This window comes from Scyliorhinus torazame, chromosome 1, assembly GCF_047496885.1.
Source record: "Scyliorhinus torazame isolate Kashiwa2021f chromosome 1, sScyTor2.1, whole genome shotgun sequence".
Taxonomy (NCBI): Eukaryota; Metazoa; Chordata; class Chondrichthyes; order Carcharhiniformes; family Scyliorhinidae; genus Scyliorhinus; species Scyliorhinus torazame.
In genome coordinates, this window is record NC_092707.1 from 233,299,987 (window position 1) to 233,323,670 (window position 23,684).

The window sequence follows — 23,684 nt, forward strand, 5'->3', positions numbered from 1 at the left end:
ATACCTGGCGACTCATGAGCAAAGGTGACGTAATCAGAGCAAATAGACTAAGGTTAAAAAGAGCAACAATTTCCCCTTATTTTGAGGCTATGCCCCCTAGTTCTGCTTTCCCCGACCAGTGGAAACAACCTGCCCGCATCTATCCTATCTATTCCCTTCATAATTTTACATGTTTCAATAAGATCCCCCCGCATCCTTCTAAACTCCAATGAGTACAGTCCCAGTCTACTCAACCTCTCGTCATAATCTAATCCCCTCAACTCTGGGATCAACCTAGTGAATCTCCTCTGCACTCCCTCCAGTGCCAATATGTCCTTTCTCAGGTAAGGAGACCAAAACTGAACACAATACTCCAGATGTGGCCTCACCAACACCGTATACAATTGCAGCATAACCTCCCTAGTCTTGAACTCCATCCCTCCAGCAACGAAAGACAAAACTCGATTAGCCTTCTTAATCACCTGTTGCACCTGCACACCAACACTTTGCGACTCGTGCACCAGCGCACCCAGGTCCCTCTGCACAGCAGCATGTTTTAACATCTTACCGTTTAAATAATAATCCATTCTGCTGTTATTCCTCCCAAAATGGATAGCCTCACACTTGGCAACATTGAATTCCATCTTCCAGACCCTAGCCCATTCACCTAACCTATCCAAATCCTTCGGCAGACTTCAGGTATCCTCTGCACTTTTTGCTTTACCACTCATCTTAGTGTCATCTGCAAACTTTGCCACATTGCACTTGGTCCCCAACTCCAAATCATCTATGTAAATTGTGAACAACTGCGTGCCCAACACTGATCCTTGAGGGATCCCACTAGTTACAGGTTGCCAACCAGAGAAACACCCATTTATCCCCACTCTCTGCTTTCTGTTAGTTAACCAATCCTCTACCCATGCTACCACTTTACCCTCAATGCCATGCATCTTTAGTTTATGCAGCAACCTTTTGTGTGGCACCTTGTCAAAAGCTTTCTGGAAATCCAGATATACCACATCCATTGGCTCCCCATTATCTACTGCACTGGTAACGTCCTCAAAAAATTCTACCAAATTAGTCAGACACGACTTACCCTTTATGAACCCATGCTGCGTCTGCCCAATGGGACAATTTCCCTCCAGGTGCCCCGCTATTTCCTCCTTAATGATAGATTCCAGCATTTTCCCTACAACCGAAGTTAAGCTTACCAGCCTATAATTACCCGCTTTCTGCCGACCTCCTTTTTTAAACAGTGGTGTCACGTTTGCTACTTTCCAATCCTCTGAGACCACCCCAGAGTCTAGTGAATTTTGATAAATTATCACTAGTGCGTTTACAATTTCCCTAGCCATCTCTTTTATCACTCTGGGATGCATCCCATCAGGGCCAGGAGACTTGTCTACCTTTAGCCCCATTATCTTGCCCAATACTGCCTCCTTAGTGATTACAATCATCTCAAGGTCCTCACCTATCATATCTTTATTTCCATCAGTCACTGGCATGTTATTTGTGTCTTCCACTGTGAAGACTGACCCAAAAAACCTGTTCAGCTCCTCAGCCATTTCCCCGTCTCCTATTATTAAATCTCCCTTCTCATCTTCCAAAGGACCAATATTTACCTTAGCCACTCTTTTTTGTCTTATATATTTGTAGAAGCTTTTACTATCTGCTTTTATGTTCTGAGCAAGGTTACTTTCATAGTCTCTTTTACTCTTCTTTATAGCTTTTTTAGTAGCTTTCTGTTGTCCCCTAAAGACTTCCCAGTCCTCTAGTCTCCCGCTAATTTTTGCCACTTTGTATGTTTTTTGCTTCAATTTGATACTGTCCCTCACCTCCTTAGATATCCACGGTCGATTTTTCCCCTTTCTACCGTCTTTCTTTTTTGTCGGTATGAACCTTTCCTGAACACTGTGAAAGATCGCTCGGAAGGTTCTCCACTGTTCCTCAACTGCTCCACCATGAAGTCTTTGCTCCCAGTCTACCTTAGCTAGTTCTTCTCTCATCCCATTGTAATCGCCTTTGTTTAAGCACAAAACACGAGTGTTTGATTTTACCTTGTCATCCTCCAACTGTATTTTAAATTCCACCGTATTGTGGTCGCTCCTTCCAAGAGGATCCCGAACTATGAGATCCTGAATCAATCCTGCCTCATTACACAGGACCAGATCTAGGACCGCTTGTTCCCTTGTAGGTTCCATTACATACTGTTCCAGGAAATTATCCCAGACACATTCTATAAACTCCTCCTCAAGGCTGCCTTTACCAACCTGGTTAAACCAATCAACATGCAGATTAAAATCTCCCATGATAACCGCTGTACCATTTCTACATGCATCCGTTATTTCTTTGCTTATTGCCTGTCCTACCATCCTGTTACTCTTTGGTGGCCTATAGACTACTCCTATCAGTGACCTTTTCGCCTTACTATTCCTGATTTCCACCCAAATTGATTCAACCTTGTCCTCCATAGCACCAATATCATCCCTTACTATTGCCCGGATGTCACCCTTAAACAACAAAGCTACACCACCGCCCTTACCGTCCATTCTATCCTTTCGTATAGTCTGATACCCTTGGATATTTAACTCCCAGTCGTGACCATCTTTTAACCATGTTTCAGTAATGGCCACTAAATCATAGTCATTCACGATGATTTGCGCCATCAACTCATTCACCCAGAAGTCTTCTACCAACATGTAAATAATAAGGGATGGAGTGAATCCTATTCAGGGTAAAGAAGGCAATATATGCTTAGAAAAATAGAGCAAGCTAGAATACTTGACAAGTTCATTGCATCAGTATTTATAAGAGGAATCTGACAAAATATTGGCAGCAGCTGAGATAGTGGAGGCAATGAAAATTAAAGGGAAGTGGTGCTAGAAAGGTTTGCTTTGTTCAGGGTGGATAAGGCACCTCGTCTGAATGGTCTGTATCCCAGGCTGCTAAAGAAAGTGGGGATGGAGATAGTGGAAGGGCTTTCCTCATCTTTCAATGTTCCCTGGATCCTTGAAAGTGCCGGAGGACTTAAGAGCGGCAAATGTGACGCCCTTATTTGAGAAAAGGGGTAAGGACCATTCTAGTAACTACATGCCAGTAGTAGTAGCTGTTGGAATCCATACTCAGGGAAAAAATGAACAAGCACTTTTTAAAAATTCATTTACAGGATGTGGGCATCGGTGGTCAGGTCAGTATTTATTACCCATCCCTAGTTGCCCTTCAGAAGGTAGTGGTGAGATGCCTTCTTGAACTGTTGCAGTCCTTCAGGTGTGGGTACACCCACTGTGATATTAGGGAGGGAGTTCCAGGATGTTTTCTCAGCGACAGTGAAGGAACGGCGATATATTTCCAAGTCAGGGTGGTGAGTGGCTTGGAGGGGAACCTCCAGGTGGTGAGGTTCCCAGGTATCTGCTGCTCTTGTCCTTCTGGATGGTACCGGTCGTGGGTTTGAAAGGGACTGTCGAAGGAACCTTGGTGAGTTGCTGCAGTGCATCTTGTAGATGGTACACACGGCTGCCACTGTTCGTCGGTGGTGGAGGGTTTGAATGTTTGTGGAACGGGGAAGCAATCAAGCGGGCTGTTTTGTCCTGGATGGTGTCAAGCTTCTTGAGTGTTGTTGGAGCTGCACTCATCCAGGCAAGTGGAGAGTGTTCCATTACACTGCTATCTTGTGCCTTGCAGATGGTGGACAGGCTTTTGGCGGGGGGGGGGGGGGGGCGGGGGGGGGGGTGTCAGGAGGTGAGTTACTCGCCATAGGATTCCTGACCTTTGACCTGCCCTTGGAATGGTTCAAGTGAATTATGGAGATCGGGCCTGGGTTTGTAAAAGGCACATTGTGCTCAACTAACCTAATTAAAAAATTTTGATGAAGCAACAGAGAAGGTTGATGAAGGGAATGCAATATTGTAATCTATGGATTTTGAGGAAGTTTTTGACAAGATACCACACAATAGGCTAATTTAAAAAAAGACTTCTGGAATAGGAGGGTTAGTGCCCAATTTGATTTCTAAAAATTAGCTCAAGGGCAGAAAGCAGTGAAGTCATGATGGTTGTTTTTCAGACTGGACAATGGTACACAGTGGTATTCTCCAAGGGTCAGTGCCAAGACCACAGCTTTTCTTTGCTACCTATAAATGACTTGTCTTTTGAGTACCGATAATCATTTCAAAATTTGCTGATCATACCAAACTTGAAGGAGTGGCAAACTATGAGGATGATAGGAATCACCTGCATCAGTACATAGATACATAGATAGGCGAGTAGAATGGGCAGAAAAGTGGCAGTTAGAATTTAATAGAGACTTGTGAGGCAATATATTTTGGCAGAAGGGATTGGGAAAGGCAAAAGATTAAATGGCACAATTCTAAAGAACTGAGGGACCTGGAGATATATGTCCATTGATCCTTGAAGATCGTAGGACAGGTTGAGTGGGTGATAGAACATGTGAGTGGGCCTAGGTGGAGTACTCTTTCGGAGTGTAGCCATCTGGGATGGCCACTTCCAGAATACAAAATGGACGCTCACAAAGAATGTAGGGAAATGTGGACAATACTAGACAACAAGCAGGCACAGTGCCTGAATGTATATTTGGGAAGCAGTTACCAGACGGAATCGAAACTCTGGGTCGATTAGCATATTGATGGCCCATCTCCGAGGAACAAAGGACTAACACTCAGGTAGTTGATACTGTTACAGACATCCCGACGCCAGAAAGACACAAACAAAGCAAGGCCAACGGCCACCTAAGACACACCCAGCCATCAGAGCACCCACCCTTTTGTTGGTTAAGATCGATAACAATGATCGAGAAGCTGCCCAATTAATTGGGACCAAGTTTAAGGCCCGCCTAAAAGCGCGTGAAGCCCCTCCAAGTATAAGAAGGAACCCCTCACGAGAGATTCGCTCTCTTGGTTTTGGCTCTCAGGCGGAGAGACCCATCCACCAGCATCACCAGAAGCAAGTAGGTTCAAGGTCAACGCTCGCTATCAGACGGATGACCTTAGCTGGTCTCCTGTATCTCTTCGAACCCAACAGCCTCCGATCCGAACTGCCATTGTTCCTCTGACTAAGTGGGCACCCGAAGTTAAGTATAGGCGTTAGCGTTAGAGATAGTTTAGTTTGGAGTACTGTTGTACATGAGTAGATCTTACTGTGTGTAAATAAATAGTATTGACTTTGAACTAACTAACTGGTGTATTGGCTCTTTGATCCGTATTCGGGTTGAAACTTGTGGTGGTATCGAGAGATACCTGGCGACTTTGAAAGTAGAAACATAATTAAGATTAAGAAAGGCGACCATATTGACCGCCATATTTATAACGAAATAAACAGAGCAACAGGAGAGTCAGTGCAGACTCAATGACCTCCTTCTGCACTGTAAGGATTCGATGGTGAGCAAGACATATGGGATATTGAGCTTCACAGAGGTATCACGTACAAAAGCAGGGAAGTAATGCCTAACCTTTGTAAAGCTCAGGTTAAATGAGTATTACATTCAGTTCTAGTCACCATGCTTTTGAATAGATAGGAGGGTGCAGAGGAGATTTACCATAATGATTCCAGGGATGGGAACTTTTAGTTATAAGATTAGGTTGGAAAAGCTGAAGGTTTTCTTCTTGGAGCAAAGATTTGATGGAGGTGTACAAGATTATAACATATTACATAAAATATATAAGGAAAAACTCTTCCCATTCACTGATGGTAAAAGGATGAGGAGCACACACATTTTGGGCAAAACAAATGCAGTAGAATACTGAAGGAGGCGAGAGAGGAAATTGCTGAGGCCTTGACAGAAATCTTTGGATCCTCACTGTCTTCAGGGGATGTCCCGGAGGACTGGAGAATAGCCAATGTTGTTCCTTTGTTTAAGAAGGGTAGCAAGGATAATCCAGGGAACTACAGGCCGGTGAGCCTTACGTCACTGGTAGGGAAATTACTGGAGAGAATTCTTCGAGACAGGATCTACTCCCATTTGGAAGCAAGCAGTTTTGTGAAGAGGAGGTCGTGTCTCACTAACTTGATAGAGTTTTTCGAGGAGGTCACAAAGCTGATTGATGCAGGTAGGGCAGTGGATGTTGTCTATATGGACTTCAGTAAGGCCTTTGACAAGGTCCCTCATGGCAGACTGGTACAAAAGGTGAAGTCACACGGGATCAGAGGTGAGCTGGCAAGATGGATACAGAACTGGCTAGGTCACAGAAGGCAGAGAGTAGCAATGGAAGGATGCTTTTCTGATTGAAGGGCAGTGACTAGTGGTGTTCCGCAGGGATCAGTGCTGGGACCTTTGCTGTTCGTAGTATATATAAATGATTTGGAGGAAAATGTAACTGCTCTGATTAGTAAGTTTGCAGATGACACAAAGTTTGGTGGATTTGCAGATAGCGATGAGGACTGTCAGAGGATACAGCAGGATTTAGATCATTTGGAGACTTGGGCGGAGAGATGGCAGATGGAGTTTAATCCGGACAAATGTGAGGTAATGCATTTTGTGAGGTCTAATGCAGGTAGGGAATATACAGTGAATGGTAGAACCCTCAAGAGTATTAACAGTCAGAGCGATCTTGGTGCACAGGTCCACAGGTCACTGAAAGGGGCAACATAAGTGGAAAATGTAGTCACGAAGGCGTACGGCATGCTTGCCTTCATTGGCCGGAGCACTGAGTATAAAAATTGGCAAGTCATGTTGCAGCTGTATAGAACCTTAGTTAGGCCACACTTGGATTATAGTGTTCAATTCTGGTCGCCACCCTACCAGAAGGATGTGGAGGCTTTAGAGAGGGTGCAAAAGAGATGTACCAGGATGTTGCCTGGTATGGAGGGCATTAGCTATGAGGAGAGATTGAATAAACCCGGTTTGTTCTCACTGGGCAACCTGATAGAGGTCTACAAAATTATGAGGGGCATAGACAGGGTGGATAGTCAAAGGCTTTTTCCCAGGGTAGAGGGGTTAATTACTAGGTGGCATAGGTTTAAGGAGCGAGGGGCAAGGTTTAGAGATGTACGAGGCAAGGTTTTCACACAGTGGATAGTGGGTGCCTGGAACTCGCTGCCGGAGGTGTTGGTGGAAGCAGGGAGGATAGTGACGTTTAAGGGGCATCTAGACAAATACATGAATAGGATGGGAATAGAGGGATACGGACCCCGGAAGTGTAGATGATTTTAGTTTAGACAGGCAGCATGGTCGGCACAGGGTTGGAGGGCTGAATGGCCTGTTCCTGTGCTGTACTTTTCTTTGTTCTTTGGAATGGAATGGGAGGAAGAACGTTTTTTTACACAACAAATGGCAATGACCTGGAATCCCCTATCCATCAGGTTGGTGGAAGTGGAAACAATCAATGATTCCAAAAGGAAATTAGATAGGCACTTGATGGACATGAACTTGAAGGGTTACAGGAATCGAGTGGGACTGACTGGATTACTCCGAGAGCTGGCATGGACTCAATGGGCTGCAAGGTCTCCTTCTGTACTGTAAGTGACTATGAGATGCGACCAGACCTGTTGAGTATGTCCAGCATTTTCTGTTTTTATTTCAGATTTCCAGCACCCAATGCATTTTAATATTTAAACAATACTGCTTCATTAGTAAGCAATATAATAATTCAACATCAGGCTAAAGCTGACTTTCTAAGAGTGAAATAGTGTAAACACAACTTAAATCTTGATATTTTTACATTGCCTTAGAGATAAAGCAATATAACAATTTTAAGAATCCTGTAAGTAAAGTTACTGCAATGCAGTGATTTGTAAGTAACTTACTCGATGTAGCTCAGGCAACTTAAAGCCTTGCATCACTGGTGAGTCTCAAAACAATAATTGGGGACCTAATTCAACCTATATTAAAACTTAAGCAAATTACTGAGAATGCTGGAAATCTGTTTTGTCTCCTACCTCAGATGCTGCCTGACCGATTGAACATTTTCTGTTTCAAGTTCTACATTAAAAGCTCGTAGGTAAGAAAATGTGACTGTTGTGCATTTAATACTTGGGATGCACAGTCTTTTTCTTCATTCTTTTCTTTTCTTTTAAAGTGATGCACCTTCTGAATCTGAGCGGAGATAGCCTGCATCCAGGTCACTGCCGGTACCACTCTTGTGGCATATCAGGAGGTTCACCAATGCAATTTGCTGAGTACAACCTGTCCAATTTTTCCTTTTTGATTGCGGAAGTTAGCTGAAATCTCCCGCCAAAGTACAGCAAAGATTTGTTCAACAAGATGCGTTTAAGAGGCAGCTAACGACTTCCGGGTGCGGCGATGACCAGCTGAGTCGCACGTTTCGGCACCTCCCAGTGGAACGGACTTTTGGGCTCTTATTAGGAGCCCCAACGGCAATTTTTGACGGCTAAAACCATTGTGCGGTGAAATAGAAGGGAATCCCCCCGGATATATATGGAGAAAGGAGAGAGTAGTGGCTGGATTGCAGAGGATCCTCAGGAGCAGCGGCAAGGAAGGGAAGCACGAAGCAAGATGGCGGCGGAAGGAGGCCGTTCGGTGTGGGGCCCGGAACAGCAAGAGAGTTCCTGCGGCGCTGTGTGGAGGAGCTGAAGAAGGAGGTGTTGGCCCCGATGCTACAGGCGATTGAAGGGCTAAAGGAGGCACAGAAGACCCAGGAGCTGGAGCTTCGGGTCGTGAAGGCAAAGGCTGCCGAGAATGAGGATGAAATACAGGGCCTGGTGGTGAAGACAGAGACGCACGAGGCACTGCATAAAAGGTGTGGAGAGAGGCTGGAAGCCCTGGAGAATAACTCGAGGAGGAAGAACTTAAGAGTTTTGGGTGTTCCCGAAGGTGCAGAGGGGGCGGACGTCGGGGCATATGTGAGCACGTTGCTTCACTCGTTAATGGGACCGGAGGCCCCGACGGGCCCCTTGGAAGTGGAGGGAGCATATCGAGTCCTTGCGCGAAGACCAAAGGCAGGAGAAATACCTCGAGCCATAGTGGTGAGGTTTCACCGCTATAAGGACAGGGAGATGGTCCTGAGATGGGCGAAAAAGACACAGAGCTGCAGGTGGGAGAATGCGGTGATCCGCGTGTACCAGGATTGGAGTGCGGAGGTGGCGAGAATGAGGGCGAGTTTCAATCGGGCCAAGGCGGTGCTACATAGAAAGAAAGTTAAATTTGGAATGCTGCAGCCAGCGAGGCTGTGGGTTACACACCAAGGGAAACATCACTACTTCGAGACGGCAGAAGAGGCGTGGACATTTATTGTAGAGGAGAAGTTGGACTAGACTGGAGAGAGAAAGAGTATCTGTAATAAAGTAGTGGGGGGATTGTATGGGACGGGGAAGGGGGAAGGGGGGGAAAATTTTCTCTATTCCCCTCGTTGGGGGGGGGGGTAAGATGAACTGTGGGCGCCGGTGGGGAAGGAGAGGGGGAAGGAGAGAGGGAGCTGCGCCATTGGGGGCGGGGCCGAGTGGGAAACGCGGGCTTTGTTCCCGCGCTATGGTAATTGCGGCGGGAAAGGGAGCGCAGGAAGGAGGGGGCCTTACACAATGGGGGGCCAACGATAAACAGGGGAAGCCGAGGTCAGCCAGAGTTTGCTGACTTCTGGGAGCAATATGGGGGGAGCAATTACGCTAGAAAGGGATCTAGCGGAGGGGGGTGGGGGGGTTAACTGGGTTGCTGCTGCTAAGGGAAAGGGGGAGCTGTTATGGGGCGGGGTGGCCGGGACGGGAGGACACCGTCGGGGGGACAAACGGGAGCGTGGGAAGCCGGGTGAGGAGCTGGTCTAAAAACGGGGATGGTTAGTCGACATGGGGGGGGGGGGGGGGGTAAAGAGCCCCCCGACCCGGTTGATCACGTGGAATGTGAGAGGGCTGAATGGGCCGATTAAGAGGGCAAGGGTACTCGCGCACCTAAAGAAATTAAAGGCAGATGTGGTCATGCTACAGGAGACGCATCTGAAACTGGCGGATCAGGTCAGATTACGTGGGGGTTGGGTGGGACAGGTATTTCATTCGGGCTTGGGTGCGAAAAATAGAGGGGTGGCTATATTAGTGGGGAAACGGGTGGTGTTTGAGGCGAGGACCATAGTAGCGGACAGTGGGGGTAGATACGTGATGGTGAGTGGCAGATTACAAGGGGAAGCGGTGGTTCTGGTGAACGTATATGCCCCGAACTGGGATGATGCAAACTTCATGAAGCGTATGCTGGGGCGTATCACGGACCTGGAGGCGGGAAAGTTGGTAATGGGGGGAGATTTCAACACGGTGCAGGATCCAGGGCTGGATGGTCCAGGTCTAGGACCGGGAGGAGGCCGGCAGCGACCAAGGTGCTTAAGGACTTCATGGAGCAGATGGGAGGAGTAGACCCCTGGAGATTCACTAGGCCCAGGAGTAGGGAGTTTTCCTTCTTCTCTCATGTCCACAAGGTGCATTCTCGGATAGACTTCTTTGTCCTGGGAAGGGCACTGATCCCGAAGGTGACAGGGACGGAGTATTCGGCCATAGCTATCTCGGACCATGCCCCACATTGGGTAGATCTGGTAGTAGGGGAGGAAAAGGAATGGCACCCACTCTGGAGATTAGATATGGGACTGTTGGCGGATGAGGGTGTGTGTGTAAGGGTGAGGGGATGTATCGAAAGGTACCTGGAGATTAACGATGATGGAGAGGTTCAGGTGGGAGTGGTCTGGGAGGCACTGAAGGCGGTGGTCAGAGGGGAACTGATTTCCATAAAGGCCCATAAGGGGAAACAAGAGAGTAAAGAGAGGGAGCGATTGTTGAGAGAAATTTTGAGGGTGGATAGGCAGTATGCAGAGGCTCCGGATGAGGGACTGTACAGGGAAAGACGAAGGTTGCATACGGAATTTGACTTGCTGACCACGGGCAGGGCAGAGGCACAATGGAGGAAGGCACAGGGAGTACAGTATGAGTACGGAGAGAAGGCGAGCCGGTTACTGGCCCAACAATTGAGGAAGAGAGGGGCGGCGAGGGAGATAGGTGGGGTGAGGGACGAGGAGGGTGAGATGGAACGGGGAGCAGAGACGGTGAACGGGGTGTTTAAGGCATTTTATGAGAGGCTGTATAAGGCTCAACCCCCGGAAGGGGCGGGAATGATGCACTTCCTGGATCAGCTGGAATTCCTGAAGGTGGAGGAGCAGGAGAGGACAGGATTGGGAGCACAGATTGAGGTGGAGGAGGTGGTAAAAGGGATTGGGAGCATGCAGGCAGGGAAGGCCCCGGGACCAGATGGGTTCCCGGTGGAATTTTATAGAAAATACATGGACCTACTAGCCCCGCTTCTGACGAGAACCTTTAACGAGGCCAGGGAAAGGGGGACGTTGCCCCCGACGATGTCGGAGGCGACGATATCATTGCTCCTGAAGAGGGACAAAGACCCGCTGCAGTGCGGGTCTTACAGGCCTATCTCCCTTCTGAATGTAGATGCCAAGCTCTTGGCCAAGGTGATGGCGACGAGGATAGAGGATTATGTCCCAGGGGTGGTTCACAAGGATCAAACTGGGTTTGTTAAGGGGAGACAGTTGAACACTAATATACGGAGGCTGCTAGGTGTGATGATGATGTCCCCGCCGGAGGGAGAGGTGGAGATAGTGGTGGCGATGGACGCTGAGAAAGCATTTGATAGAGTGGAGTGGGATTACCTGTGGGAAGTGGTTAGGAGATTTGGATTTGGAGAGGGGTTTATTGGGTGGGTTCAGCTTTTATATAGGGTCCCGGTGGCAAGTGTGATCACAAACAGGCAGAGATCTGACTACTTCCGTCTATATAGAGGGACAAGACAGGGGTGTCCCCTGTCCCCGATACTGTTTGCGTTGGCAATTGAGCCACAGCGCTGAGGGACTCTAGGAAGTGGAGGGGAGTACTTAGGGGAGGAGAAGAGCAACGGGTGTCATTATACGCGGATGATTTGTTGTTGTATGTCGCGGACCCAGTGGAGGGGATCCCGAGATAATGCAGACACTCAGGGAGTTTGGGGAATTTTTGGGATATAAACTGAATATGGGGAAGAGTGAGCTGTTTGTGATGCACCCTGGGGAACAGAGCAGGGGAATAGATGATTTGCCGCTGAGGAGAGTAACAAGGGATTTTCGGTACCTAGCGATCCAGATAGCCAGGAACAGGGTAACCTTGCATAAGCTTAATTTAGGAAGATTGGTGGAGCAGATGGAAGAGAATTTTAGGAGATGGGACATGGTGCCCCTGTCACTGGCGGGTAGGGTGCAGGCGGTCAAAATGGTGGTCCTTCCGTGATTTCTTTTTGTGTTCCAGTGCCTCCCTGTGATGATTACCAAGGCTTTTTTCAAAAAAGTGGGTAAGAGCGTTATGAGCTTTGTGTGGGCTGGGAAGACCCCAAGAGTGAAGAGGGGGTTTCTGCAGCATAGCAGGGATAGGGGGGGACTGGCACTGCCGAGCTTAAGTGACTATTATTGGGCCGCCAATATATCAATGGTATGCAAGTGGATGGGGGAAGGGGAGGGAGCGGCGTGGAAAAGACTAGAGATGGCGTCCTGTAGGGGAACCTGCCTGCATTAGCGACGGCGCCTTTACCATTCTCCCCGAGAAAGTACACAAGTCCAGTGGTGGTGGCAACACTGAAAATTTGGGGGCAGTGGAGACGGCATAAGGGAGTGACGGGTGCCTAGGGGAGGTCCCCGATAAGGAACAACCATTGGTTTGTCCCGGGGAAGATAGATGGGGGATTTAAAGTCTGGCAGAGAGCAGGGGTTGTGCAATTGAGGGATTTGTTCCTAGACGGGACGTTTGCGAGTCTGGGAGCACTGACGGAAAAATATGGATTGCCACCGGGGAATGCATTTCGGTATATGCAACTGAGGGCTTTTGCGAGGCAACAGGTGAGGGAATTTCCGCAGCTCCCGGCGCAAGAGATTCAGGACAGGGTAATTTCGGGGGCATGGGTGGGGGATGGTAGGGTGTCAGATGTATACAGGGAAATGACAGACGAGGGGGAGATCATGGTGGATGAGCTGAAGGGAAAATGGGAAGAGGAGCTGGGGGAAGAGATCGAGGAGGGGCTGTGGGCAGATGCCCTAAGTAGGGTAAACTCTTCGTCCTCATGCGCCAGGCTCAGCCTGATACAATTCAAGGTTCTAATAGGGCGCATATGACTGGAGAAAGGTTAAGTAGATTTTTTGGAGTGGAGGACAGGTGCGGGAGATGCGCCGGAAGCCCAGTGAACCACACCCACATGTTTTGGTCATGCCCGGCACTACAGGGGTTCTGGGTGGGGGTGGCAAATGTGCTTTCGAAGGTGGTGGGGGTCCAGGTCGAGCCAGGCTGGGGGATGGCTATATTCGGGGTTGCAGAAGAGCCGGGAGTGCAGGAGGCGAGAGAGGCTAATGTCTTGGCCTTTGCGTCCCTAGTAGCCCGGCGAAGGATATTGCTTATGTGGAAGGAAGCTAAGCCCCCGGGCATGGAGGCCTGGATAAACGACATGGCAGGGTTTATAAAACTGGAGCAGATAAAGTACGCACTAAGAGGTTCGGCTCAAGGGTTCACCAGGCGGTGGCAACCGTTCCTTGACTACTTCGCAGAACGATAAGGGAAATGGGGAAGGTAGTAGCAGCAACCCAGGGGGGAGGGGGGCCCACGCGGGCCCTCAGGGGTTTCCTATAGTTGTTTGTATATTAGCTATTTATACTGGCGTGTGGGACTTCATTGTTTTGGAGAGTTATTATTTTGTTGTTGGCAGTTGCCATTTAGTTAATATATTATTTATTTGTTAAAAAACGGTCATTATTATTTCTATTGTTTTAAAGTTGTAAAAAGGGGAAAATCCTGTATTGTTCTTGTTTGACCGAAAACATTTTGAATAAAATATATATTTTTTTAAAAAAGAGGCAGCTAGCTAGTTCAAGGGAGATTGGATTGGATTTGTTTATTGTCACCTGTACCGAGGTACAGTGAAAAGTATTTTTCTGAGAGCAGCTCAACAGATCATTAAGTACATGAGAAGAAAAGGGAATAAAAGAAAATACATAATAGGGCAACACAACATATACAATGTAACTACATAAGCACTGGCATCGGATGAAGCATACAGGGCAGCATAATCAAAGATCCCTCCCACCCGGCTTACTCACTCTTCCATCGGGCAGGAGATACAGAAGTCTGAGAACACGCACGAACAGACTCAAAAACAGCTTCTTCCCCACTGTCACCAGACTCCTAAATGACCCTCTTATGGACTGACCTCATTAACACTACACCCTGTATGCTTCATCCGATGCCAGTGCTTATGTAGTTACACTGTATATGTTGTGTTGCCCTATTATGTATTTTCTTTTATTCCCTTTTCTTCCCATGTACTTAATGATCTGTTGAGCCGCTCGCAGAAAAATACTGGGGAAGGCATACAGGGTGTAGCATACAGGGGCTAAGTACGCAGCCTTGCGGGGCGCCGGTGTTGAGGACTATTGTGGAGGTGTTGTTGTTCATTCTTACTGATTGTGGTCTGTTGGTCAGAAAATCGAAGATCCAGTTGCAGAGTGAGGAGCCAAGTCCTAGAAAGGAATATGTTATACGTTATGCTGCTGGGATTATATGAATCAGGGTGGAAGGTTTCTCATGTGGTCATGAACACCATCATAAACCAGTTGGGCCAAGTGGTACATTTCTGTGTTGCAAGTTCTATGCAAGGTACTTGCATTGGGAGTGGGGAAACAGCCTCACTCACCCAAGATAACAGATGAGTTAGTTTATTCTTGGGAATATTCTTGGGTGGCACGGTCGCAGTGGTTAGCACTGTTGCTTCACAGCTCCAGGGTCCCAGGTTCGTTTCCCGGCCTTGGGACACTGTGCGCGGAGTCTGCATGTTCTCCCCGTGTCTACGTAGGTTTCCTCCCAGTCCATGGATTGGCTATGCTAAATTGCCCTTATGTCCAAAATGAAAGGTTAGGTGGGGTTACTGGGTTACAGGGATAGGGCAGAGGTGTGGGCTTAGGTAGGGTGCTCTTCCCAAGGGTGGGTGTAGACTCGATGGGCCGAATGGCCTCCTTCTGCATTGCAAATTCTATGAATCTGGTACTGAAACTATGCGATGTTAAATACATCCTCATTTAAATGGACAGTACTAATGAAACAACTATTCAAGGGGTTTGGATAAGTTACTAACCAGGATATGAAGGGGAGAAACATCAATATAGTGAATGGGGCAAAACATCATTATAGTGAATGGGGCTAAGTAATGAATCATTCAAGTGAATTCTTTAGTTTTGATTGCTGAAGACGGTGAGTGGAGTATTTCCCCACATATTTTCCCTCCCAATTCTTCCTGAGATTTTATCTGCCTTTTAACTTCTCCCAGATCACATGGTATGTTTTGGCAGAGCTCGCAAAAAATAAGGGAAACAACATTGTAGTATATGGAGAATTCTTCCAGCTGAAGAACAGGGATGAACCCAATGCAAATTACTTCGCTTTCTTCATTTAAACACCTTCCACACAATGCAGGAAACTAACTGAGTTGTAACCAGGAAGAGAAGGCCCTAAAAGGTCACAGAACATCAAGGACTGACCTGCAAAAAGAGGGTATTTATTAGTTGACAAATAATGCTTTAATGAAAATAGTTCTAACTAGCATCTTGAGACTAACTAGGGCATGAATTAATTGTCGATCTACTTGAATAACTTTCAGCCCTGACTTGGAAATGTTTTCCTGCTCAGTGGTGACAAGGCAGAATAAATTCAACCAGTCACATAACCAGTCTTTTTTTCTGACAAGCCATAGCTCCAGTTGGAATGCGTCAATAAAGCTGACATTGTGCAGCCCATACAATCAGCTATAGTCCTTTGAATTCTTTGGATTGCCAAAAGGAGCTCCTTCCCCATTGGTCTTCAGAGTTTCAACACTACAGTGGGAACACAAATGTGGAGATGGAGCACTTCTGACACCAAGCAGCATTGTTTGCTGAACCAGGGTAAGTGAACAATCTACACATGGTTACCCAACTGGAACACTGTGTTGATGGCGAACTATTCACGTTGTGCCACCTAAACTGCCCTTGGGATGTAGAGATACGGTCCTGTGCTTACACAAGCCCATCAATTGGTTCGGAGGGCAATTGCTACCAGAGTCAAAGAAAACCTGCAAGCAAGCTGAAATTGCAAAAGAACGCTTCGCCTCACTGTCATCATTTGTGTTCTATTCTTAAAACCTGATAATGGGGAGAATTTCAAAGATGGTTCAGTTATGAAATGCCTGATGTACTTCTGGAACAATTTACAGTTCTATTCCTGATTTGCACAATTTCACTTACTGGAATGACAGGGAAGCAATCAGTTTACATCAGAAAAGGGACTGACACACGCCTCAAAAACGTGCGATGGAAAAGCAAATGTAGTGCTTTGTGCGAAGTCAAAAATAGACAGAAATGTTGGTTTAAGTCAAAACATTGGATTAAAGAGAAGCCACTCATTGGACTATTAACAAACATTTTAATACACAGTAGGAAAAATATTTGCTCCCATGTAGTTATTTTTCCAATTTGACTGAAGGGAAAGTGTGTAAATACTACTGTAGCATGAAGTGATTCATATTGCAGCTTGCCTGAAATGTCTGATGTACATGGGGTTGAGTCCTGCAAATTCCTCCCCCCTTTGCCAAAGCTGGGAAATCATGTTGCAGTATGTATATGCATGATGGCTCCTTTCAATCGCTATCTGAAGTGATCATTCTTCAATTGCAATTCTGGATTGTGACTGTCACCAAACTATTAAACTGAAGGGTAACTTCAGCTTACTGTTTCTCCCTCCCTATAGCCTATGATGAAAGGTAGTAGGCCAACATCTCCCAACAGAGACCAAACACTAAAGTCTCACATAATGCTTACATACAGCATTAATTTGAATACTCTAAGAAATTATCTCTCAATTCCATTCCAAACTTTTTTTTTTTTTAAAAGCAAGGAATCTCAAAGGTGAATTCACAAGGTTAGAATAAAGGGTAGTTTACATCAATATATGTGAAGTAGCATCAAAGAATTGTGTAATCACTGTGCAAACCGTTCAATGCTTTAACCATTTCCTTATTTCAGTACCATTCTTGCAGCTTAAATAGTGCATTTGAGAGGCATCTCTGGTTGTAACAGCAGAAAAATTAACTATAAAGCATGCTCCACAAATTAGTACACATTACAATCTAAAACCAGAATTACAGAAAATGAGCACAGACATTCTTGTTTTTATGATGGCAATTATTAATATACAGATGTGCATACATATGCTGAGGTATTGTTTCAGAGGAGAAATAAAGTCCCCAAAAGATTCAGTTGAGTTCCAAATACGATCTAGATTAAGCAAACCTCTGAATACAGACAGTTTTAATGCAATTAAACAGTAAAAACCAACATCAAATGGACAGCATTTGCAGAAGGCATCCAGAATTGATTTCAGTGATAGTTTTAATGGATATGGTTTTGGTTATAATCAATTCCATGGGACACTTCAATTGAATCCTTGATTACCCAATCCTTAATAAGGAAAACACCAAGTACAATCTGATTTTAATTTCAAATAACCAACACATTCTGGGATGTGTAATTTTACAGCCATTACCCAAGACATTTGTTTTGAAGGCACTTGCTTGCTTTAAATTTGTACCTTCCCCATATGTACCAATTTTCTCACCTCCCAGCCCTACTGGAAATGGGTTTTTAAAGTGGGTTTTGTTTACACAGGAGCTTTGACTCTGACAACTTCCTGATTTGTGTTCTCCCAGTGGCTGATCTGTACCCAATGTGCAACCACATCAAGTGCTTTCAAAGATGACCGGTGACATACAACAGCTTTGCTCCATTTAAAAATTGGCTCAAATTTATTCATTGTGTCTGCAATTCAGTAAAGCTGGATTCATCATTTTTGAATTAGCCAATCTCAAGCCAGGCTACAAATAGGCCACAGCACACTTGGGTTGAAGAGAAATGAACTAGGATCCCTGCCGCTCAGTTACCTATGTAGGACATCTGCCTAGGTGGACATCTTGCTAAGTACAGGATTGGGCACTCCCCGAGAGGGTTAGGTTGACAACATAGTTTCAAGGGCCATGAATAATGGCTACTTTCACAATGTACTTAAGGACACCTTGGAACCAAGTTCGAACAATGAGTGACTTCATTCATGAGAGGGGAGGAAAATGTAGAGAAACCCGGCAAGAAAAATGTAAAAAAAATAATAAATTTTCCCAGTCCATTTAATACTACAATAACTTTTAATCATACTTGTAAGTAGCTATCCAACTACCTTTAACAAAAATACATACCAAAATGCTTACTACCTCAAACAGTGAAAACTGATCACAAATGCTGCAAAATCTGTTTATGAACATATGTACAGTTTTGTTATATGTATAACAGCACATGAACATTCATTTGGGTGGCTGTAAAATGAAGACGTGTGCATCAAACAATGTTCTAAAAGATCAAGAGCACACTGGGAATTCATCCCTCTGTGGAAGCCTACACTAGAACAAATCCAAGTCATTTCTGTGTTAGTGCAACAATATCCTGTAACCGAAAACGGTATCTTCCGTCAGAGTCTGTCTTGGTCAGGCATTGCTCATGAAGGTGCCTCTGTTGCTCTGTGTTCCTGCCCTTTCTTCCCTTTGCTTTGTGTTTCGCACAGTTTCAGAATTACATTGCGTATTTCTTCTCGTTTCTTTTTAACCTGCTGCTGAGGAAACCAGTCTATCAAATTCATGGGCAGCCCAAAACTCGGAATCGGATTCTGTGGATGACATTGTGCAAATATTAGCCCAACAGTGAGGCATGCAGGTAGGGGAACAGACAACATCCTGAAGATCTTTATATCGCACAGCACTTATGTATCTACTCTTTACTGACTTTAGTTGTGACTCTTAAAAGCAACTTATAGTCACAACTCACAGAAGCATTAGTAGACAAAATTTAACAGTGAGTCAGGTAGTGAAATATTAGGGGAGATGACCAAGCATTTAGTGAGATAGATTTTAAAAGAGTGCCTGAAAGGATTGCACGGTGACACAGTGGTTAGCACTGCGGCCTCATAGCTCCAGGGTTCAATTCCGTCCTCGGGTGACTGTCTGTATGGAGTTTGCACGTTCTCCCAATGTCTGCGAGGGTTTCCTCCAGGTGCTCCAGTTTCCTGCCACAGTCCAAAGCAGGTTGGAGGGATTGGCAATGCTAAATTGCCCCTCAGTGTCCAAAAAGGTTATGTGGGGTTACGGGGATAGGGTGGAGAAGAGTGCTTAAGTAGGGTGCTCTTTCCAAAGGCTGGTGCAGACTCGATGGGCCGAATGACCTCCTTCTGCACTGCAACTTCTATGACTCTAAAGAGAGAGGCCGGGTGTCGGAAAGGTTTAGGGGAAATAATTCCACATCTTAAAGCCTACACATCTGAAGACATGGCAACCTACAGTAGAGCAATGAATTTTGAGAATGCATAAACAACCAAATTGAAGTGCGCAGAGATTTCAGAGAGTTGTGTGAGAGCTAAGGAGGGGAGAGCTATGGAGGAATTTGAATCCAAGGAAGAGAATTTGAGAATTATGTCACTGCTGGGAGCCCATGTCACTCAGCAATGTTGGGTGAACAGGACTTGGGTGTGCATTTGGATATGGGGTAGCACAAATTTGCACATCTTTGAATCAGCAGCATAATTCAGATTCAAAGGCGTTGCACAAATGGACCTTTCGGAATGGGATCTCAAATAGGGGAACTAAAATGGCACTAGCCATAAAAGGTTCAAGTTATTTGTGCTGAATATCAAAACCTTTTGAAAATAAACAAAGGAGAGATGCCATTTTGATGATCCGATTGCCTCAGCTAAATAGTAATTTTTAGATCATCAATCTACAGTATTCCTCAATATCCTAAAAGTTTGGTTGAATGTTTTATTGGTTTTAGAACTTCAGATTCTAATGTTTCTTTACTCCTTTTGCAATTCAATTATTAGTTGCATGAAGCAGGAACAAAGCTATTAAGGAGTGAGAACAAAATTACCAACAATACATTAGTTGGTTTGCTCTGGTGGTTGGTGATATAAAGCAGCCAAGTCTTCCATTAATAATTATCATCTGGTGACCTATTGCTGGTTAGGTATGCTTATGTGGCTAAGAACAAGATTGGGCCTCCTGTTGATTAATCAATCAACATTCAATGCCCAGGCACATTATGCATCTCTATCTAAGCAATTCAAAACCTCCAGAAGAAGAGGGAGGAAGATGGAAGGCAGAAGCAACTGGTCAACAATACAGATGCACCCGGGCCCTCAGGAGGCCATATTCGGGATGTTGCACCGGCCGGGGTTGGAAACGGGTGCGGAGGCAGATGTTGTAGCCTTCGCCTCATTGATCGCCCGAAGGTGGATCCTGTTGGGATGGAGAGCAGCCTCTCCACCGCGTGCCCTGGCGTGACGGGGGGGACCGGTTAGAATTCTTGACTCTTGAGAAGGTTAAGTTTGAACTGAGGTGAAGGATGGAGGGGTTCTACAATTTATGGGCGTTATTCATTATGCACTTTCAAGAATTGGATAACATCGAACATTAGTTGGGTGACTCCTGATTCCCTTATTATTTGTTTATGTTAACATGCGGGCAGTTGTTTGGGGGTTGGTGGGAGTATGGGACTGTTGTTGATATGGGGATAGACATTATATTCATTACTGCTTATTGCTTATTGTTGGTGGGTGCAAATTTGAGAGAAAATATGAAAAAGGAGAATAATTTTTTTAAAAAAATACAGATGCATATAAAATTAAAGCCTCGCTTCTTTCATGACAGACTCCCCGCTCTTCACGCCCAGAATAAAAGTTGATACTAACCTCAAAAAAACTTTCTACATACTGGAGAATGTATACACCACAATCGCTAAAGTTGTCTTGCTGAGGAACACGTGGATTGGAGCCCTTAATCACTTCTTTGGTGAAAGCCCTTTTGCTTGCTTTCCTCATTTCCCACTCTACTTCAAGATATCTGTTCCAAGAACCAAAGAGAGTTAAGTGGGAATATCCCTGTCAGAATTTTTAAATATGAAGTAGTGAGTTGCATAAGAGCTCTTACTCTCGCAGGATCTTAACCACATTTGCACGACTTGGTCCACGTAACGAGTCCATGATAAGAATGCATGGTCTGTGAAAAAGAATAACAATGTGAACATGCATGCGATTAATTTGGTTATGATCGTCAAGTGAATAACAATGGCCTTGAGAGAATGTAATGTCCTTCAACAAATGTTCTGGAATTTTAAGAATACACCTGCCACGTCACATTCTGGGATATCTGAAGACAATGTCATAGACTGGTTATATTCCTTGATTCCATATACTCCAAATATAAGATTTCTATCATCCAAGCTTCCAGGTACATTATTCATTTTTTTTGTCCAGGGCCCCTAAATGCATTTTCCACATGAGACAGAAATTTGTGGGCACTCCTTCCATTCGAACATACTGGATTCCTTGTTCCTTTATACAACCTCCTTCAGACTGAAAACACAGCTGGGTGACCACTTTGTTGAACACCTTTATCCTGGCTGTAAGTATGACCCTCAACTTACTCGGGCTTGTTGATAAACCCCTACACTGGTCACAATCAAGCTCAATGCAAGCTGCAGGAACAGTGTCTCTTCTTTCTTTTGAGCTCTCGGAAAACTTCTGATGTGGTTATGCTTTTGCAATTTTATTAATATAAATTTAGACTACCCAATTATTTTTTTCCAATTAAGGGGTGTAGCCATCTGAGATGGCCACGTCCCGATTACAAAATGGACACCCGCAAAGAATGCAGGGAAAATTGGACAATGCTAAGAAACAAGCAGGTGCAAGCTCTGTCTGTTGATTAGAACCTTAAACGCTCAGACAGGACAGAAACTACCAAACGATTTACATACTAATGAGCCATCTCCGGGGACAAAAGGGAAACATTTAGATACACAATGTTAGGACAGACTCCCCGGCGCCAGAAGAAGCTAAGACAAAGCAGACCGACAGTCACCAGGACACGCCCAGCGATCAGGGAACCACCCCTCTATTGGAGGAATATCGATACAGATGATTGGGAAAGACCCAATTAGTTGAGGCCAAGTTCAAGGCCCGCCCAAAAGCGCGCGAAGCCCTTTTCCGTATAAAAGGTATCCCCCAAGGAAGAACCGGCCCCCTTTGGCTTTGGCTCTCAGCGAAGAGAGAGACCTGCCTAGCAGCTGCACCAGACCAAGTAAGTGCCAAGTCAAAGCACGCTACGAGATAGACGCTCCTAGTTGCTACCCTATAAACAGCTCAACACAGCAGCCTCAGAACCGAGCAACGGCCATTGTTCCTCTGACTGAGTGGGCGCCCTAAGCTAAGTATAGGCTTTAGTAATAGTGGTAGTTTAGTTTGTAGAGTTTATGCATGAATAGATTTGACTGTGTAAATAAATGAGCATTGCTTTTGAACTTACTAACTGGTGTATCGAGTCATTGATCAGTATTCGGTTCTGAACCTTGTGGCGGTGTCGAAAGATACCTGGCGACTCTTGAGCAAACGTGATTAAACAGAGCCAAATTAAGAGCCAACCAAAAGTTAGCAACAGGGACAATTTAGCGTGGCCAATTCACTTATACTACACATCTTTTTGGGTTGTGAAGGCGAGTCCCACGCAAAGACTAGGAGAATGTGCATTCTCCACACGGACAGTGATCCAAGGCCGGTATCAAACCCAGGTCTTCGCAGCCGTGAGACAGCAGTGCTAACCACTGCTCAACCGTGCCGAGTATACTGAGACCACAGTAAACTCTCTTTGCCTCAAAAACATTGGCATTGGGGACTTGACATTTGTTGACACCTGGAAGGGATCGCCAGCCTCATGTGGTGCATTTGTCAGATAACCATGCTGACTGGAGGAAGCATAAGTCGTAATTAGGATATTCCTGATCTTTTACTTTGTGTTGTCAGCCTGCTTCACATTTACTTTTTTAAAAAATCTTTTTATTGGCATTTTCAAAAATTATGTACATCGCTGGCCGTGTTCATTCACTCTACAATACAGAAAGGGTTGTCTTTTCCTTCCCTCAAGTTCTCCTATATACAGTCTGCCACCGTCTGGCTCAGCATGTGGTTCCTCGCCCCCCCCACCCACAGCCTGCCCCTCCCTGCCCCACTCCCACCCACCACCCCTTGTGTTCCCCCCCTGATTCCTCTCCCCTTCCCCCCACTCCTTCGCTTCTTCCCCCGCTTCGGCCACGTTTCCCCTGTGGCTGAGGGGGTCGGCAATGGGGGGCATGTTCCCGCGTTGTCTCTTTTATGCCTCTCCAGCCCTTTCCCTTCTCACCTCCCCCACCCCGGGTTGCACGATCCTATGATTCCCCCTTGTCTTTCTTTTCTTTTTCCTCTCCCTTTTCCTGCTAACTCTACAGTTTCCCCATCTATTCATTTTGCATCACATTTACAACATTTTTCTTAAATTCCAGATTTCCAGCACTCTACTTCATGAGCTACTTTCACACTTTTTCTTTCTTTAACATTTGTTCAATCATAGATAAATTTATCTCTGATCGTTTCCTTGCATTGCTCCCCACACACCCCTTCTCTTTCTGTCTCCCCAACCTTGGGAAAAACAAGCCCCCCCCCACCAAAGAATTTACAACTTCACTTCCAAAAATCGAATTGTCTAACCATTGGCCTTCATTCATGGCATTTCTGCAGTTACCAGTCTGCTCAACCACATCTTTACCTTCGATGCCCTAGTCCCCGTCAAAATCATCACTTTTGTATACACTGGT

The 23,684-nt window shown here is 45.6% G+C and overlaps 1 protein-coding gene across 6 annotated transcripts in view; it reads right to left on the reverse strand.

Annotated features, from left to right (window-relative positions):
• Positions 1 to 16,369: 16,369 nt before the first annotated feature.
• The window catches only part of senp6a (SUMO specific peptidase 6a), a 209,781-nt gene continuing 202,466 nt past the window's right edge, over positions 16,370 to 23,684 (reverse strand). For all 6 annotated transcript variants that reach the window (XM_072503335.1, XM_072503322.1, XM_072503316.1 and 3 more), the window contains 3 exons: positions 20,987 to 21,055; positions 20,749 to 20,899; positions 16,370 to 18,675 (listed from right to left, as the gene is read on the reverse strand). In XM_072503335.1, the coding sequence (XP_072359436.1) occupies positions 18,508 to 18,675; positions 20,749 to 20,899; positions 20,987 to 21,055 (388 nt within the window). In that variant the 3' untranslated portion in view covers positions 16,370 to 18,507. The remainder of the gene's footprint in view (positions 18,676 to 20,748; positions 20,900 to 20,986; positions 21,056 to 23,684) is intronic.